The sequence below is a fragment of the Gavia stellata genome, chromosome 5, assembly GCF_030936135.1.
Source record: "Gavia stellata isolate bGavSte3 chromosome 5, bGavSte3.hap2, whole genome shotgun sequence".
Lineage (NCBI taxonomy): Eukaryota > Metazoa > Chordata > Aves > Gaviiformes > Gaviidae > Gavia > Gavia stellata.
Window position 1 is genome coordinate 1,803,089 of NC_082598.1, and position 20,785 is coordinate 1,823,873.

A 20,785-nucleotide genomic window follows, 5' to 3' on the forward strand; every position below is an offset into this window, starting at 1 on the left:
GAGAGTTGAGTTTATTCACCCAGAATGCAAAACCTATTACTCCTCTGAGACTGTATACCCAAAACCCAAGACTCACACTAGTAACCAACCCCCTTGCTGGCTATCGTGAAATGATATATAAGTGAGACCGGGTGCAGACACAAAAATATTTAATATGTTGTGCTGCGTTTGGTGAATGAAGCCATCAAATCTAGACAAAGAAAGAAGGAAAAAAAAAAAAGGAATGCAAGGGTTCAGATTTTCCTTAAATGTGGCTTTCAACTTCCATTTGTTTTAAAATGAACCAATCCAGATAGGGGGGAAAAAAAAAGATGCAATTCTTAGAAGCAGACCCTGGAAACACTATCCAGAGTGAGGGAATCGAGCAGCATGTGGATTCCCTTCAAAAGTTCACAGTGCTGTGATCAGCTCCAGCTCCCCACCCCACATCTGTCAACAGATAAGCCCCTTGCTGTTCCTATAAACAGACTAAAAACAGTTGGACAAACTATACGCCGCCCTATTCTGTATTGAGCCAACCTGAGAAAGAGAGTGCGAGCTTTGTGAACAGTTAACTAAGCTCCCTATAACTCCTCCGGCCAGCCCAGCTTTCAGGAGTAATGCTTATCTGTTTATCCACGGCTCCTGGGTCCAAGGACCACAGAGATCAGCAGAGGCAGGAGGGGAAGTGTAAAAATACGCCCATCCAATTAGTTATCGCCTTGTTTGAAACATCTGGTTTCTTCTGTACTGTTTCCATGATGGATGGCAGGCACAAACCAGGCATCGGATCCGACTGCTCTCCCTGCGTGGCATTCAGCTGAAGCCTGCCGTGATTTCAGCTGACCTCCTTCCAGCAGCTGCTCTTTGCCCAATTTGCCACCCCCAGGGCTACAACGCGCCTCCGAAGTCCCATGCTGCTTAAGCAAACCGTCCCCCAGGATCCCAGCCATGCAAATACCCTGGACCGCGGTTTCATCCTTCAGCATCACAACAGATGCAAGGCAGGAAAAATCCTGGATTTACAGGCTCATGATTTCTGAGCCACAAAGTCCTTGTAGTTCAGCTCACACTTCTGAACAATTATTTCCACTGCAAAATAAACCGTATGCCTTCTCACCAACTTCTACTGTCCTGCACAACATTTCTCAGCTGTTTGGCTTCCATTCATGTTCATTGGAATCTCTCAAATTATATCAGTTTTTATACTATGACATTCATAGAACGAAATTTAGTTAATAATGCATAAGTACCGAGTCATGCATTGATTGCATGCATCACAACAGTGAGCTTCCATGAAAAAAAGTGAACATCCACCTTAACCAAAAAGTCTGACACAAAACAAAATCAAAGCCAGCTGCAAACCCGGTTCTAGGCTATACTGCAGGAGGCTGAGCAGGACTGTGATGATACCAGCCAGAAGTCAGGTAAGTTAGCCCGGAAAGGCTGATTTTGAAGTTTTAAGAACCTCTTTAATTTATCCGGCACCAAACAGGTGCTTTTCAACTCTTCCAAAACAAACACCAGCCTATACAAAATTTACCTTTTAGATTTCATTTGCTCTCGCAGTTTGCTGTACATCTCCAGGACTGGAAAGAGAAGGAAAACACACAAGCATTGAGACACAAGCACAAAGCAAAGAGACATGAATTAAAATAAACAGCCATACAAGTAAAGAGCAATTTCAGATTCCTCACCAGGAAGACACAGTGTTAGCTTATCAACCGTCGCTGAAATATTTCTCTGTTGTAATCGGCATTGCTTCAGCTCTTCCATTGCTATTATCAACTTTGGAAAGGGAAAAAAAAAAAGTTTCACTAAGAACAGTAAACTGACAGAGTAAAGAGGATATAAACTGCTTTGCACTTGTCACGACCATCCAAACAGTAGGGTGACAACAAAGCTTACTCCGATAACCGGGGAGCTCACCGAGCGCTGCAGAGCGTTGCTGAAATGGGGAGGACAGGCAGCTTCGGTTTGTTTAGTCGACTAGCAGAAGCATTCCCTACCCTAATTTCAAGTAAGCAAGCAGCAAAACCAAAGCCATCAAAATACCAGCCTTGTAGCACGTCCTGTGAATTCCAAAAATGATTTCCCCTTCCCTTTTCATTCATCTCTTCCCTGCTCCCACTCCAAGCTTCTCTTTTCTAGTTCTCAAAGACAGGATGTGGCCGCTCGCTCCCAGGGGGATTCTCACCATCACAAACTAACAAGGATTTTTAAATGCTCAGTCTCCAACAAAAAAACCTGTGCATCTGGACACGGACAAAACAAGGACTGGCCATCGCATACAAAAGAAAACACTTTAGTTTCTTTTCTTCCAAAGAGGCAGGTCATGGATTTGTCCTCTAGAGCACCAACTTATCTCCACAGCACCAACTTATCTCCACAGCACCAGACTGAGACTGCAAAGTCCTTTTGAAATCCCAGGCTTTTCTGCTCCTGGAGGCGAATCCTCCATTCAAGGTAACACAAAGGTACGTTTATTTGATTCAGGAGAGAAGCTGCATCACCTCCTCCCCAAAGGGTGTTTTTATCTTTAATCTTTATTAGAATAATTGGTCTGATGCAGTCCAACATGGGGATTTTCTTGTTTGTTTTTCAAATGCAATGCAGCTGACTGAAATCGTAATGCCTGCACGTACTCTGAGCAAAACAAAGTCTGGGTGTCTGAGAGGGCAGTTAAGAAAGAAAATAGAAAAGCTGCAAAGAGTAGATTTATATGGAATATGGGTCGAGCAATGCAATTCGTCAGGAGGAAAGAAAAAGAGGGGAGAAGGACCGTCCCTGGGAGTTCTCACACATCTCCATCTTAGGCACTTGAAAAACTTCAAGCATCAGTGCCTTTGTGCACACTCAGCTCTGAAGTCACACCAGTCTGTTCATGTTCCCTTATGATGAAGGGGCGGAAGAATGAATGTGGTTAGAGGCATCCAAGACACACTCAATCACTTCCTTTTCTCCGTGCCTTGATGTCTCCACCCATGCAGCTCAAAAACCGCCCTGACTTTAATTGCTGCTCCATTGCACTCTCCAGCTCATAGTCATAGAATCACAGAACGGTTTGGGTGGGAAGGGACCTTCAAAGATCATCTAGTCCAACCCCCCCACCATGGGAAGAGACACCTTCCACTAGACCAGGTGGCTCAGAGCCCCATACAACCTGGCCTTGAACATTTCCAGGGATGGGGCAGCCACAACTTCTCTGGGCAACCTGGTCCACTGCCTCACCACCCCCATCATAAAAAAAAAAGTCCAATCTGAAGCTACCCACTTTCAGTTTAAAACCATTACTCTTTGTCCTGTCACTACAGGCCCTGATAAAAAGTCTCTCTCCATCTTTCTTATAAGCCCCTTTATACCATGAAAGGCCACAAATAAGGTCTCCCTGGAGCCTCCTCTTCTCCAGGATGAACAACCTCAACTCCCTAGGCACGTCCTCATAGCAGGCGTGTTCCAGCCCTCTGACCATCTTCGTGGCCTCCTCCGGACCCACTCCAACAGGTCCATGTCTGTCTTGTGCCGAGGACCCCAGAGCTGGACGCAGTACTGCAGGTGGGGGTCTCCCCAGAGCGGAGTAGAGTGGAAGAATCCCCTCCCTTGAGCTGCTGGCCATGCTGCTTTTGACGCAGTATTGTTATGAACGATCCCAATGACACCATCCAGGGCTGCAGGAGCAAGCCCACAAACTTCGTTATTGTTGCTTCAAGTCCCTCCTGCTTCCCAGGCTTTGCCTTTCACTAGCTTTCAATCCACAAGCAGGAAAAAAGAAAAATCACTTCCCAACACTCCCACACAACTCATCTTTCATGCAGAAAAGCAAAATACAGGAAAGAGAATCAATGCCTGGTTTAATACCAATGCCGTGTACATTATGAGTTAACACTGAGCAGTTATTGATGCTCAGTGTAATTTGCTGCTAGCGAGCACAGCCAAATAATGGAAAAGCAAAAAATAGAATGAATGAATGTATCGCTTACTTCTTTTCCTTCATTCTGCAGCTTTCGGTTGGTGTCCGTCACTTGATTCTGCGGGGATATTGGGGAAAAAAGACAAAGCACATCTACATGTGAATCAGGATAATGTTTTTCATAAAAAAGAAACTGTACACAAACACCAACACTTTTCATACAATCTTCTCTTGCACAGCATAAAACTGTTTATTAGCTGATTCAATAGCCATCACCATTCTGGCACATGGGATGCCAACAGCCATACAGCAAACACCAAGGATTTTCTTCCCTGCTACTAGAGAAAAGTAAAAGGCAACAGGAATTAATAGTGTTGGGTGGCAGCCTCAAAATGCTCCAGTCTTAATGGATTAAATGTTGTAGCAGATGCTCACATGAGTTCTCATCTTAAAAGCTATTTTACCTCAGCAGTAGAGGAATTAAATTTCCCGTCCCCAACACCAAATAGATTACAATTAGGTTTTAACTCCTTAACATCACAGCAAGAAAAGAACTCTTCAATGTGGGCTTTACCTATAAAGTTCAAATATTTTCTTTCAGATCTTCACATGCATCTCCCACTGGATCCCTCCTCCTGGCTGGTATAAAAAGGTATTTTTATATACCTTGTATAAAAAAAGTTACACCTTTTATTTACTAAACCATCTTTCTGTATTATCCTATCGAGCTGGGGCTCACAGTTCAAAAATGTCCCACTTTGCAAACTCGTAGGTTCCCTGGACTAGGAAGATCACAGCAGTTCAGCCCTTTATGGCTCTAGGCATCAGTTTGACTCAGTAAAGACACACATGAGAACAAAGCTAATTTTTAGACTCATCAGGATAGAAAATAAGCAGCTTACACATTATTTAGACAACAAGTAGAAAGATGACTTTGGGAATTCTCCTAAATAGGCATTCAAGTTCAGACAGGAGAAGGTTTGTAAATAGAGATACCATCTTCTAGAGACCAGCTGGGATAGCTGAAAAAAATTACACAAACTTTCAAGTAAACATGCCCAGCTTCAGGTCTTCAGCAAAAGCAGCCTATTATAAAGGACTGCTCAGAGTTCAGGTGCCTCACATCACTCCGAGACTAACATGCCATAAAACTACTTTTTTTCCATAGAATACTCTTTTCACAGCTACTAAAGTTGTAAATACTCATTTCCAGGCTCGTCTCCGTAAGACGTCTCAGAGGTTTCTAGCTTTACTCAGGCTCACTGTACGGTGGAAGCTGCTGCTGGATTTCAGCCGGCATCATCAAATTTTATGAACTAGTTCCTGTGTGCTTTCAGGCGTTCTGTTCACTCTATAGGCAAAATCAGTAACAGAGCTTGGACAACAGCATGAGCTGCGACACGGAGCTCTCAAAGTATATTCAGGAGCAGAAGATCACACAAACCAACTTAAGACCTTTGTGTCCTGGCACTTTTCAATAATTGGAGAAACAAGCTGAATTTTTAATGAATTTATCACTAGTGAAAGAACATCATTTGATGCTCTCCAACTATCCAACAGAACGAGGATGGTGCTCGGAGCAGCAGCAATAGCAGAGCAAAGCAGGACAAGCTTCAGAAGATAACAGCCATCTTTTCCCTTTTTGAGCGCACCACAAGGCAACCAGTTCAGATAGGAGGACAGCTTTGTATTAATATATATGTAAAATTGATTCAGGATCCAACTTGTTCCCTGCTGACTATTGAAAGATATTGGGCAATAACGATTCCCCACACTGGTCCGAATTTCAACAGGAGGTCTCACACCGAGAAGATGGTATTGCTTCAACGAGCAGAGCCATCCAGCCTGACAGGCTTCCTTTTGCTTTTAACACTGGCCAAGCTGCTTTTTAAGCTTACCATGATGTAAGAAGAGGAGGCATCCCATGATCTCCCCGCACACAATTTCTCTACAGCATCTGCATCACATTGCTCCCCCTTCTGCAGTAGCTTCAGCTCTCCTGGCCGCTTGCCCTGTGCAAAAACTGCTCATTTCCTTTATGATGTATTGAGATTTTACGAGCAGGAGCACAGCATCTCTTCCAAAGATTATTTTATTTCCTTATATCCTGAAAATCCCACCAGGAAAAAGGAATCCATGTAGGGTAATTTAAAACTGCTCCTAAAATAATGCCAAGGCTGTACTAGTCTTCTATTAAAATTACATATCAATCCCAGCTAAAGCAAAAAGTAAGAATATATTCTGCCCTTGCACACTAAGAGTTTTCAGGGGGCGGGGGGGTGTGTTTTGTTTTGTTCTTAAGGTCTACATCCATACATTGAAAAAAACAGATGATTATTTATATAGACTCTCTGCAGACACGCTGAAGCTTTTCAGAGGAAGAGATTCTATAATCTAAGACAGACGCACAGCAAGGGGGGACAGACAACAGGTGGGCACAAGCGAAGAATGAGACGATGGGATCGCACAAGGGGCTTACGGGATGCTCAAGTCGTTAGTTCATTCATCTATATAGGGAACATGTGGTACGGAGCAGGGCTTTTGTTTTGGGGGTTTTAAACATCACTCTGCTATCATTTAGAGAGCGTCAGAGTGATGAGAGAGAGGAGCAAAGGGCACTGGAGAGGAATCCTGGGAATGGACCCAAAGGGCACCACTGTGACCCCGCATGGCTGTGCTGACTCCATCCCTCTGCCCGACTCCCACCCAGCGCCGATTTCCACCCTCCCTGAGAAAGGGAGGGTGACTGCGGAGCAATCCTTCAAGTCGGCAACTTATGAACTTCCCAATCTGGAGGGCGCACCCAAGGACTGGGTTTGTTTTCCACCACTGCAGCCGTCCTCCCTCCGTTTATCTAACCTCTACGCGAATCCGCTGTACGGCCGTTGCACATTTAGGGCATCGTTGCATCCTGGGGTGTGGTTAAAACACGACACGGGGCAGTGAAACCCTCCCCGCTTGGTTTCGCACAGGTGAAGGTGAGCTTCCCTTCGCTCTAAGCCAGTTGCCTCAATTTCATTAGATTTGCCTTAATCTGAAGGCACTAAGCAATGAAAGTTGCTACCTTTCATTTTCTCCCACCGCAACTTCATAGACCTTACGACTGCGTGCAGCAGTACTGCGCACGTGGGAAGAGGAGATTAGAATTGCAGATGTCTTTTCAGAGAAAAACCTTTTTAATAATTGCCATTCAATAGTGGCAAGTGTGAAGTGCTAAACCCTGGCAGGGATAACCAGCCACATGAAACAGGACAACAAATGACTTGACAGCAGCTCTTCAAAAATGGACCCAGCGATCACAGTACATCAAACTGAAGAGCAGTCAGTGCTACGCTGTTACTAAGAAAGCAAGCATCACATGAGGATGCATGAACAAAATCCTGCAACACACCTGAAAGAACCCTTCTACACCATTTCACTAGTGACCGATTGCCTGCCCCAGCTTAGAAACCACGCTTATCACCAAAAAAGCCTCAAACCCCATCGCTGGTGAGGCCGCACCTCGAATCCTGTGTTCCGTTTTGGGCCCCTCACTACAAGAAGGGCATTGAGGTACTGGAGCGTGTCCAGAGAAGGGCGACGGAGCTGGTGAGGGGTCTGGAGCACAAGTCTGATGAGGAGCAGCTGAGGGAGCTGGGGTTGTTCAGGCTGGAGAAGAGGAGGCTGAGGGGAGACCTCATCGCTCTCTACAACTACCTGAAAGGGGGTTGTGGTGAGGTGGGTGTTGGTCTCTTCTCCCAAGTGACTAGCGACAGGACAAGAGGAAGTGGCCTCAAGTTGTGCCAGGGGACGTTTAGGCTGGGTATTAGGAAAAAAATTCTTTACTGTGAGAGTGGTGAAGCACTGGAAGAGGCTGCCCAGGGAGGTGGTGGAGTCACCATCCCTGGAGGTGTTCAAGGAATGTGTGGACGTGGCACTGCGGGACATGTTTTAATGGGCATGGTGGGGTTGGTTGATGGTTGGACTTGACTATCTTACAGGTCTTTTCCAACCTTAATGATTCTGTGATTCTGTGACTGGGAGGACGTCAGACTAGGAACATAAAAATGGTGAGATGCCTAGAAAGCACGACCCTCTAGGATGGATTGAGGCTACCTATCTTACAGAGGACAAGACCAGAGAAGAACTTTCCTACAACCTCCAACCAACAGAAGACTGCTACAAAACCAAGAAGGAATAAGCTCTCTTCTGTGCCCGGACAGGTCAAAAAGTAGTAGACCTAAAAAAGACTTTTCAACCATGTAATCTGAGTTTCCCAGAGAAGGAAGGACAGCAGTACCCACGGGAGGGATAACATTAGAAGTTCACTAAAAATTCATCAGGAATGACACAGCTGAAGCGGAAGTTGCTGAAGAGAAAAAAGATGGACTAGTTGATTTCTTGAGGTTGCCACCAGCCCTGCGACTCTGATCCTTTCCCCTTTGCACCTCGAGTCGTGTTTTCCAAGTTGAACCATCCTAGCATATAATTTACCTTTGTTATTTTAACTTCCACTAGAACCTTTATGATACAAAGCAGCCAGACTGGTACACGCTTCCCGAGATCCAGTAGTACCACAAATTTATACGATTGAGAACAGGTCAACATCACACCACTCACTTCCTAATGAGGAAGCATGTTTGTGTGGTACAAGATATAAAAACATTGAAGATGTATAACACACAAAAAAAAAAACCCAAAATAACAAGATTTTCCTTGGAAACCATGTAAGAAATTAAAAGTAAAGAGAATTGCCACAGTGAAGCTATATAGTTTAAAAAAAGAATAAGCAAATGCAAAAAAAAGTTTTGGTTTAAAAAACGTTATGGTTTAAATGTCATCCAAATTAAGGAGATGCCTTTTTGAAAATGTATCCCACGTATTTTCAATTAACTTACTTTTTTATCCATACATAGATTATTAATCAGTGACCCAGCATCTCTTGAAAACAACACAATGTTGCCTAGTGCAGAAATTCATTGCAGAGGTGCTCCTCTGCCGATCGAGAAGATAAAGTTCCCAGTTCAGTGCTAGCCCCTTGCAGGGCACAAAAGCAGGATAGAAAGTTTAGCCGTACACTCCTGATGAGTTTTTAAGTTGACTTGGGGCCACCTGAAATACAGCATTATAGTACAGGGGGAAGAGGGCAGCTGCGTTACAGGCAAAAGGAGGGAGATTGTGCATCCAGCTCATATTTAGCATGTGCACTCTGAAAACAATGAACACTGATATTTCTGCAAGCCTGATATTATACAAAATACCCCAAAGCTAAAAGCACACGAATGCAGATACATACTAGAGATGCAATACGGAGGGCATTTATTTTATTGCTGGTTGCACGTATGTTCAAAGACTAGCACTATTGAGAAAAAGACCAAGATCAAATAGAGAATGAATAGCTGGAACAAGACACACTCTCATCACTGGACCCACAGATGATTCCCTGGGGAAACCCTTACAAAGAGGGCTCAGTATTTCTCAAATAAGTTTCTGTGTATATTTTTCCCATGTGCCGTTTTATAGATCACATAGTAATGGAAATCAAGAGAGATCCTGAGGGTACAGAGATGGACTTCACAGTGCGCCACCAACAAAGTAGCTGTTTGTAGAATGGGAAACAGCAACAAGCCTTTGCAAACAAACAATGTGGAATTCTTGGCTAGAAACAATAGCTTAAAAAAAAAAAAAGAGACTTCTTTCACGGTATTTCCAATGGCCTCATCCTGCAATCAACTGCTGGATGAACCCTTGCCATGGAAAATGCCACTGTAATAATACGGGTGCTTCTGGTGTCAGGACAAGCCCCACGAAGGTGTTCCTGCGAGCACGCGTCCGCTTGTGGGATGGAGACCTGTGCGCGTAAAGCTAGAAGCCTGCTAGGAAATGCCAGAGGCAGCTTTAAATGAATAAATAAATGTATGAAAAGCAGCAGTCAGCACACTGAAGGTAGAGTTCTTCCTTCTTTTTCAGAAAACTCGCTTTTCTGAGATATTTTTCCCCCCTTATCTCTAACTTCGTCTTTTCTAGTGCCCATTGAATGGTCTCCCACGCTCCTAGATGCCCAGAAAGGTCCTTCTCAACTGGTCAGAGTCCATTCAGCCAGAAAGACTTGCTGTGCCGGTCTCTGGAGACAGCCCACGCCTTTCTGGGTGCCACACAACTCAGCCCCATTCACTAAGTGACTGTTCTGGGAGGTTGCTTGTGGGTTTCAAATCAAGGTCACACCTTGCTGCTGCAGCAAGGGATGGCACAGCAGTCTCCCCTGCCTCTGTTCTAACTTGTGTAGGAAAATGAGGAAGGTTCTCTGACCTCTGACACCGATTAAGTCACTGCTGTGCTTTTTTAGATGCCCCAAATTGTGGAAGACTCGTGTTTTAAGGTACAGCAGCCAAGCTTCAACTACAAGCCCACCTGGCCCCTACACATAGGAACACCTCCAACCTCTAGGTCCTTTTTCTCCCCAGGAACCTGCCTAGTTTCCTTCCCACCACTTATTCACGTTCCAATCCTACAAATGGCTTTTTCCACATACTACTAAACACAGTTTTCCGAGAAATAGGTAAATTCCACCTTTCTCTTATCTTTCTGCACAGCTTTAAAGGCCACAATATCTGGAAAGCCCATTCCCAGCTGTAACCATTTCACTTTCTTTCTAGTTAAGCCAACCAAACCTGGAGATGCTACTGAAAAAGAATCAAGCTGTGTGTTTGTTTACACAGTCTTGCAGTACTTAGTGAAACTAGTAGTTATTTTTCATTACTGTTCCTACTTACACCTGAACACCTTACAAAGCTCTGATGTTCATTTGCTTTCTAAATATTAACATTTCACTTGCCAAACTGGGCAGACACCTCGTGACTGCAGAATCAGGTCTGCATCAGACCTCTTTGCTGATCTGTCTCGGACACAACGCTACCTGTAATGAGAATTCAATGTCAGATGGGGCACTGGAGTAGATGCTGCTATAGCAGACATACTTCTGACCGTAGAGCTTATTTTTGCCTACAAAACTGGTATAAGGTGTAGCAGGAAAAGGACATGTTTCCTAATGCAAAACAGGCTTAGCTTTAAGCTTTCTTGTGCTTTTAATGTACCACACTGTTCCAGTTTACCCAAATAATTGTCAAACTTCAAATGACTAACCTACTGCTACAGGAAGAATGAAGATATATATGTATTTAATATATTATTATTTTTTTTAGATAGAGGAGAGATGGATGCTCCAGACAAAAGGAGAAAAGGAGACATTCATGTGGTTTCACAGAACCCTGGAGTGGTTGAGGTTGGAAGGTCCAACCTGAGGTCATCTGGTCCAAGGCCCCTGTGCAAGCAGGGCCACCTACAGCCGGATGCCCAGGACCATGTCTAGACGGCTTTCTCTTACCTTCAGTTTTTGAGCTTCTCCTCGGACTTTCAGCAGCTCCGTGATGGAGTCCACAAAGCCCTGGTAATGGAAGTTGCACATTTTCTCAATCTCACGATCATGGTTTCTGATTCGTGCTTCCAGTTTTTCCATGAAACGACCGTGTTCTTCTCCATCGTAGACAGACCTAAAAAGAAGATGCCAACGTTGGTCAGGATTCCAATATCTGTTACTGTCATTACTTACAAGAAATATCCAAAACATGAGCTGTAAAAAAAAAAACGCTCTTGTGATAAAGGGAGAGTTCTGCTTTTTATTTGCATACACCAGGCACCAAACTGAGGTTTGAAAATCTTTTTATTCCAGCCTCCCTTTTTCTTTGTCCACCTGTCAAACACCAGCTTGATGTTCCCTCAGAGACTGCATCAAAACCGAGCCAGCGCTCAGTCACCTGAAGCGAAGTCTTTGTGCTCTAGCTTTGAGCTCAGCCCTCTCTGATCACTATCTGCTCTCATACGCTGTAACACCGAGCACTCCTCTTGGACAATTTTCTGGATGTTCTTTGGGCTTCAAGGGTAACAGCTATAATGGAAAAGCATCACCTCTACAGCTGCCAAAATCCATTTCCCTTCCCACCCCTGATTTTGCCAGCACAGTTAGTCCTGACGCCTGAAGGTCCACACAGCTGAAGACTACCCAAACCAGTGGGGACACCCCAATTCAAGATACAGCGTACACCGTGTGCAAGCTGCAGGTAATGGGTAATCTTTGGTACAACCAAACAAAACCACTAGTGTTAAATTTAAGGGTGGAATTTTAAAAAAAAATAATAATTTCTTAAATTCCACACAGCTGGGAAGAGAAGCTTGAATTGCCACGTTAAAACACGTTTTGTTCTGTCCGTTACCAACGCACGCTGTCTGGTAATGATGATTATTTCCAACCGTTTCGTAAAGCAGCCTAGAAGGCGACTCTCTCATCCGCAGAAAGAGCCGCTGTGCAGAAGCAATAGATCACGACTGCAAAATAAACCAGTGTTATTCTAGAAAGCAGAGAGATTGTGTCACACCCTGAAATGGTATGGGATTTTCAGGGGGTTGTTCTCCTGGGGTTTTTTTTATAGTAAACATAGATATTTTCTACGGAGTGTGGAAATCCCACCCTTAGACTTGTCTGTGTGAAGTTTTAGTATTTTAAGGAGCGGTGCTAACTCCTAAACCTGAATTCTGTCCCCATCCAAAAAAATTAAGTACACAGTAAGCTTTATTGTGTCTGAGCTTGTACTGTGTCAGAAAGTAAGGATAAATTAATTATACACTGGACTTCATGCAGCAATTAGAGATAAAAGATGGGGGGTGACAGAGCTGTAACAAGCTACGAGACTAATTAAAAAAAACAATTACTAATCACAGCAGTGACAAGCAACACTTCAGGAAGAACCAGAATTAGATGAATCCAACTGGACACATTAAATCCTTCTGCCTGCAGAAAGTGATATGATCCTGCAGTGTGATCTGTGCTCACAAGTCACTTTGGAGAATCCCACCTCTGCAGTCCACAAAGGTCTCAAAGTAATATAGAAAATACCAAGACAAGACTAAAATCTGGAGGAAATCTACTTAATTATCATTCTTTAAAACCTGCCGTAGCAATTTCAGTTATACAGTTTCAGTAAACCATTCTCAATGATGAATGGTTGGACTTGATGATCTTACAGGTTTTTTCCAACCTTAATGAGTCTGTGTGATTCTATGAATGGCAAAACAAAAATGCCAAATCTTTATAAGCCTTTTTAAAATTCAATGTAAAATAACCCAGTCACCAAGAGTAGAAGTCTTCAAAGGTGACCATATTGCCTTCTTTATTCCAAGGTAGAAGCTGGTTGGTGCTAAAGGGGAAAAGGATATCGCTTCCTAAAATTATACGAATGCCACCATTCATATGATGCTAGTGGCTTTCCCTGACAGCTTAGCAGATTTTTGCTGGTGCAGTGTGAAAGCTGGAGACAGAGTGCCATCTAGTGCTGCACAGTCTCTCTGCAGGGTCCCTCCTGAAGCTCAGCCAGGCACCTCCACTCAAACGAGCTCTTAACTCAAAGATAAGGCGCGTATAATAAGCAAATAAAGCTTGACAAGTTGAGTTTTCATTCAAGTCTAAATTTAAAAAAAAAAAACCACACTAATGACGGGTGCCAAATAAATGTGTTTGCATTCAAAGGAAAATACCGTCAGCATTTACAGAGGCATCTATCAACGGAAAAAATCTCAAAATTACTTACAAATTCTAGGCAAAGTTTCCTTTGCAGATGACTAACCTAAGACATAAAGGTCCGATGATTAAAACCCTTTTATTAATTTTTTTTAGCCAACCTCTAGTGTAAAAAAAAAAGTTGGTGACAGGCAGCAACGAAACCCCAGCATCTTAGGGGTCTGCTCTAAACTTATATTTAAACTCCCTATCTTCCCTTAGGAGCTCTCCTATGCAGCCACAACCCTCCCTCCAGTGCAGAACCAACATCCTTCACTTCCATCCTCCCTCTAAAACACAAGCCAACAGGCAACAGCCTAGCAAGTCCCAGACCAAACCGCAACGCACTCCAAAGTTGCAGGATGTCAACTCCAAAGTTAGGGGATGTCAAGTTCTTGCTCTGTATTGAACATCATCATGTAAGTGGACTACAGTGACTATGCAGTGACTCTTAGCTTAAAATAAACAACATAGGGACTTGATTTGATTTCAAGAAGAACAAATCTCTCCCCTGCAACCACATCAAAATACCCTCAAGTCCCAAACTCCACCATCATCGTGTTTGGTTCTCTGGCTCTGGCAGAGATCCACCTTCCTCAGCTGTTTCTGCTGCTGCCCAAGCTACAGCATCACTCGGGGAAAACCATCCTTGGGATCCCATATCCTTGACATTCATGCAATCGACCTATAAATTGCCAGCTATCCTCAAGACCAACTCTGGTTCTCACCTGATCTGCAATGAAGGTTCATTACGCATTTCTTCCTTTTCAGGATTACCACACCTGGGGCATTACACTTCCCACTTCTTGCCTACCAAAGCTTTGGCACACCCATTGCCTTGCTCTGGATCTACAGGTCTCTCCAGCCGCTCCCCTCTACCTCATTTCTTCTGCACCTACACTCTGCTCCTAGTAACAGCTCTCCTAGTTCAAAGGCTAATTATAGACCTTCAGTTAGTTGTCCTGAAGTGACGAGTAATTCAGAAGACGTTAGAAGGTGAGGCACATTTCTAGAAAGAAAAAAAAAAATCTTACATGCATATTTAAACCCACTAATAATCACAACAGCATATGATGCAGAAATAAAGTAAGGAAAACAAAAATAACAATTAAAATCTGTTTGGGCTGTTCATTCTCTTGGTTGTAAATAACAAAGCACTGTGACAATGCTATAGAAAATGATCCTTGAGGCTGCTTTTTTTTTTCTTTGCTATAAAAATTGCTGGTCAGATAGCTTTAGTAATAAGCCTTTCCCACAAAAAGCTTTTTGATTAAAAAAGTCTGAGAAAGAGCGGTCTGTCCCGCGTGCACTTATCTTATAACTCTGGAGCAGGCTGTAATTCTCCGGTTGAAGACTATGCTCAGTGACAGTTCTGTCTGGTTTACATTTTTTAAGTACACTCACTAAACAAAACCATTTAAGATGACTTTTAAAAGTTCTTGGATCGTATTGTTAAATTTCACAATTTCGGCATTCATTAAAAATCCACTTCATTTTTTTCCAAAAGGTCAACTGGAAAAATCCTTCCAGGAAAGCCATAACAGGCAAATGCATCAGGATTTCCGCAGCCTCGCGTTATTGCAAAGTTTATCCCCCAAAACAGGGGCAACCAAATCTGGCCCACACCAAGCGGCCAAACCATTAACAACAGGGATGCCACAGACGTGGGCTCGTGGCACAGCCAGATGCTCAGGTGCCTTTTCCATTTTCCAAGCAGCAGAAAGCAAGTGGCAGCTCAAGCAGAAGCCCAACGTCCTGATGGTGAACCTTTCACACCTTCATCCCAGCCCTCCGGCACCCCAGAGCCTCAGCCTGTACTTAGCCCCCACGTGGCACTGGACACTCTACTGCATTCTTGATTGCTTCATCATCCACAGGAGCAAAAACTGGGGAAAGAGCAGAGGTTTGGGGAATACAGCCCAAGAGAAGACCAAAAGAGACAACAAGCTCAGATACAAATCAAGCACCAACACAACCTACATCCTCTCCAGCCGTGCTTTAGACACTTCATCTGGCTGTTCTCAGGCTGGCAGGTCCTGTGCCAGACACCACATACACGTTGAAAGGACGCCAGAGGAGCTTAAAGTTATTGCACATGTATAAATTAATGCTAGAAAATACTTAGGAACTAGCTTTGCAGGTCCTCCCCATGTCTCAGGCTCAACTTTTGGGCCCCTCACTACAAGAAGGACATTGAGGTGCTGGAGCGTGTCCAGAGAAGGGCGACGGAGCTGGTGAGGGGTCTGGAGCACAAGTCTGATGAGGAGCGGCTGAGGGAGCTGGGGTTGTTCAGGCTGGAGAAGAGGAGGCTGAGGGGAGACCTCATCGCTCTCTACAACTACCTGAAAGGGGGTTGTGGGGAGGTGGGTGCTGGTCTCTTCTCCCAAGTGACTAGTGACAGGACAAGAGGAAATGGCCTCAAGTTGAGCCAGGGGAGGTTCAGGCTGGATATTAGGAAAAATTTCTTTCCTGAGAGAGTGGTGAAGCATTGGAAGAGGCTGCCCAGGGAGGTGGTGGAGTCACCATCACTGGAGGTGTTCAAGGAACGTGTGGACGAGGCACTGCGGGACATGGTTTAGTGGGCATGGTGGGGTTGGGTTGATGGTTGGACTTGACTATCTTACAGGTCTTTTCCAACCTTAATGATTCTGTGATTCTGTGACTGGTTAACAAGAGGGCTTCGGGCAGCCTCGGAGAGGCCAAGCCGCAAGGCTGACCCTGCAACTTCATTCCCAACAAGAGCTGCCTGAAGGACGGGGCCTCAGAAGTAACCTAAATAAATTCAGCTGAAAGTACAGAGGAGGGAAATCTCTGGGGGTGAAATGAAAGAGATCTGGAACAATGCAAGGAGGACATTCTGGGGACAGTGGAACAGAAGTGACTTGCTTTTGTTTTCAATTAATAAGTGGAACAAATTCCTGAGTCTGTTGTGGACTTCAATTTTATTTTATTTTTTTCCCCTTTAAACTTCTGTAGTGGTTTTAATCCCTCAGAAACATTTTCTTCTCATTAAGCTACATAAAAGCATTAGCAGTTTGTTTAATCTTAGTCTAACTTTTGTAATAAACAAATTAACTACCGAGCAATGCAAAACAAAATTTCAAGAGTGGTGCAACAGCTCCATGGAAAAAAGGTCAAAGAAAGTTTGCAAGACTAATACCTGTTTAATATCTTAACTGTCAAGAGTTCACAGCCTCAAGCCTTGTGCTTCACAAAGTTTACCCGCGTACTGACACAGCATTAGCAAGCTGTACTCCAAAGACACCCCACTTCCTTGGTGTATTGCACCCAAAATTATCTCAGTGGAAGAGCAAGTGTAGAATTTGCTTCTTGTTTTCATTCTGTGAATTAAACAGTATTTAAGCCCACGCTGGTTTGCCATATCACTCACAGAGGTTTACATTTATGTCAAGAATACAGAGAAAGAAGCAACTTTTTTTCCTTTTTGGAGAAGTATAAAATGTTTAATCATAAATATTTTCCATTATTATAGTTTAGAAAGCATTCCCACGTGTACTTTCCCTGTTTAGACCCACTTATCTTGCACACACCACCATTGTATTTTCAGTCTACAACAGAAATCATTCCGATCACTGTAAAATTCAGCAAAATATCAGCAATACCCCGTTATCAAAAGATCCTGGAGTAGATAACAAAGCAGTTTCTGGAGAGCACCACTGTGTGATTTGGCAGGATAACCCTGGTTTAACAGCTGGGAACACCTTGATTTCAGCAAGTCCTGGCATGGCCCCGGGGGGTATTCTCACAAGCACTCCAGGGAAGAACCCTGCACAGAAAATTACCATAAACCACATGCGTACGCTACTCAAAAACTATCCTAAAAACGATGTTACTTGTCAATGACTGGCCTCAACCAGAAGGAACTTTTCAACAGGGCTTCCACATGCATTTATTCTGGGCCTGGTTTTCTTCAGCGGTTTTATTAGCAAATTGGAAAATATAATGCAAGCTGTACTTTCGAAATATGTTGGTAACACCAAAGTGAAGGGAGTCACAAGCCTTCTGGAAAGCGGCAGCCAAAGACCTTGAGAAACTGGAAGTGTTTCCAGAAGTCAAGAAGGATGAAGGTCAATAAAGGCAAGCCCACGGTAGCGGTCCAAGGAAAGGTCAAAATCAGCAGCACAAGTACAACGGGATCAGAGGGGAGGCAGGAGGGACCACAAACTCCACACCAGCCATGGCACCTTATTTATTGGCCCATGAAGAGCCAAAGGAATTGGGGTTAGATTTGAAGAGAAAGGGCTGGCGAGAACACGGGGAGCTGGGAGCCACGGAAGAAGTCCTCCACTACGTTAAAGAGGGAGGAAGGCGAGGACTTCTGCAGAGTTATTATGAGAAGGACGAGAGCAGATCGATTGCAAAGAACTAGGGTAGATTTTATGATGAAATGCAACTGAAGATAGTCAAAGCCCTGGAACAAAGCACACTGGGACACTGGAAACCCTGTTCAGAGTTTAAAAATAAGTTGAACAGATGTTTGTTCAGGGATGGAAAGAGAATTTCATGCTGCCTCGGGGGGAACGGGCTGCGGGACCTCAGGCTCTCAGGCAACACCGCTGACCTGGGGTGCTAGAGCAGTTCAGCAACACTTAAAATACCTTCTGGCATTATTTTTTTTATTTATTTCTTTTTTTATAGCAGGGTCAAACCGTTAGAAACTCACAGAGCCTTAGCTCTTATCCCTATTCCACACTGAACTGCCACAGACAGAGCAGAGCACAGACAGGAGCATCAGTCCAACTTCACACCTCCCACATCCAACACAAGAGAGCTGTTTCAGCCTCGCCAGAGAAATACACCATAAACTCTAGATGACAAACAGAATAAGGCCAAGCAGACTGAGAAAAAGCCAAATTAAAATATGATTTATCATGCAGATGCAGAGGCACCTGCCACAGCAGCACCGTGGAAGCCACCACTGCAAGCAACAGGCAGTGTGTGGGTATAATATCATGAAAACAGAAGAAAAAGCATTGTGTGAAAGCAAGGTAGGGATATTATTAATATGCAAAATCCTTGCCCTTTTGGAAAGTATCTTTCATATTACAGCATTTATCAGCACCCCACCATATGCGAGGCTCCAGTCACACCTGAGCCCAGACATTGCATTTGCAGAACAATCTACCAGTCCCAGCATCAGTGTAGTGATGAAAAACTTAAAAGACCGGAATACCAGCACAAGGCAAGAGGCACAAACCACCCTTCAAAGCCACTGCCAGACTGAAATGTCTACCTGAACCACCAAATTCCAGAAAGGGTCAACTTCTGTGTTTCAGTACATACTACAGATTGCAGGAGAGAGAAGAGAGGGGAAGAAGTGGTTCCTAAACTAGATACAAGACACCAATATTTTTGGTGCAAATTATCCCCTTCTTAAAACAAAAAAACAACTTTTAATACCCTCTCACCATTCAATGTAAAAGCTATGCCATCAAGTTAAAAACCACGAACATTGCCCCATCTTTTTCAGAGAGAACACAAAAGATTGTGGTTCGGCCACATCTCGCTCCCCACTCCCAAACCACTGCAAGACGAAGGCCATCTCCATCACAAGGCTGACAGTTTTGGAGACAAGCACTTTCCACCGGACACCACTCTTCTCTTGCTGTGCTATTTACCCTATCAGCAGCACAAGAAAGAGGAGAAAACAAACACTTGACAATGAGGAAGAAAGGCGCCCTCCCGAAGCATCCATGCATCAGGTTACTGATAACAGACTATCATTTTTATAAACTTTACAGAATTAATATTTTAGCCATTACATCTACAAAAGCAGATTAGATTACCACAGAAAAATGTTAACGTCTATACTTGCTGTGTTATTGTCCAACAAAAGTTTTTTCCTACTAACAAAGTTCCTTTTGTTGTCTTATGCATTGTTTAAACAAGTTGATCTTTTTTTTGGTGCATTCTTGGCTTTAAGTCTTGGACCCTCCTTTCTGCTGTGAAGCAATGTTGTCATAACATCCAACAGAGGCACAACAAATCCTCAAGACATGCATGATATTAAAAGCGCTGCATTATAAAACCACACAAAGCGCATTAAAATTGACAGCAGCATGATAGATAACTTCCATGCTCGAAGCGTGCGTACCAGCGCCTTTGCAAAAGGACTGGGGCAGCCACACTACGAGCGTGACACGCGGGCTTACACGTTGCTCATGCATGGGTTTTAAGACCAAAGCAGCAGCTTCGCTGCCTCCGTCACCTCCACGAGCGGTACGGCGTACGACAAAACAGCACTTGGCACAGACATCCCTGCCTGGCAGCACATGGTGCTCTGCAGCGCCAGCTTCCAGCTCCTTTCCTCTTGCAGGAGAGCATGGTTCATTATCAAGGTCAACTCAAGGTCTCACTCGCAGGCAAAAGTTGAACGAGATGGCACAATTCAGCTCTTCGCTGCCAATTCATTGTGTCAAGAAGTTCCTGACTTTCAGCAGCAGACAGATTTGCGCGCTGCAAACAGCTTTGCCAGTGGAAAAAGCTCTCTGCCAGCTCCTACTCCACTCCCCCTAACAACTTACGCCTTCATGCTTCAGCCCTTACACCCTCTCCCACACCACCAGCACCCCAAAAAGAGAGAGGCTACTTCTAAACATTTTTGTAACCTTGATCGATTCAATCAAACCAGATTAGAGGTAATTGCACAAGTGGCTCCAGAAGGAAACGATGCAACAGGGACTTCTGGCAGAGACAAGCATCTTGCTGACCCAATTTCTCCCATCAGCACAGCCTGAGCTAGAGAAAGCTTGCTCTCATTTATAGCCTAATAATTGCTTTTTAAAACTTACGTGCAAGTCTCAGATTAGAAAATATGTAGGCTTCAGTTGCCTAAATATAGATGCCTGGCACCCTTTGAGACACCTGCCTAGGGCATGTCAACCCGACATAGGACTACAAAGGACCGGTGTTTTTTTAGAGAGGCAGGAGGCCTCTCTAAAAGGAGGCCAGACAAGATATAACCCAGCATCGCAAGCGGCACTAGGTACCTCTGGTCCTGCGGCTGAGTCACTCCCTGCGTGCGTTAGCTCTGTTTAAGAATGAGAAGTCCTTTTGTTCAGTCTGAGAAGACTCGGGTCACGAACCCACAGCTACGCGTGCCAAAAAGCAGAGAGGTTCTGTAGGAGACACGCTCAGAAATCAATTTGATGAATCTACATGAAAGGGTTTCCCCAAAAGGTAAAACAGGGAATGGAAGAATACATTTACTGCATGTTACCTTACTCCTGTAGTTCTCAGTTGTTTCATTTCTCCACCACATTCCCAGGACCCATGCAGTCAAAATA

General features: G+C 44.1%; 1 protein-coding gene across 4 annotated transcripts in view; it reads right to left on the reverse strand.

Annotated features, from left to right (window-relative positions):
* EXOC6B (exocyst complex component 6B) overlaps positions 1 to 20,785 on the reverse strand; it is a 305,909-nt gene that overhangs the window by 242,967 nt on the left and 42,157 nt on the right. For all 4 annotated transcript variants that reach the window (XM_059817519.1, XM_059817520.1, XM_059817517.1 and 1 more), the window contains exons 2-5: positions 11,253 to 11,418; positions 3,960 to 4,007; positions 1,677 to 1,767; positions 1,523 to 1,568 (exon numbers count right to left, since the gene is read on the reverse strand). In XM_059817519.1, coding sequence (XP_059673502.1) covers positions 1,523 to 1,568; positions 1,677 to 1,767; positions 3,960 to 4,007; positions 11,253 to 11,418 — 351 coding nt within the window. The remainder of the gene's footprint in view (positions 1 to 1,522; positions 1,569 to 1,676; positions 1,768 to 3,959; positions 4,008 to 11,252; positions 11,419 to 20,785) is intronic.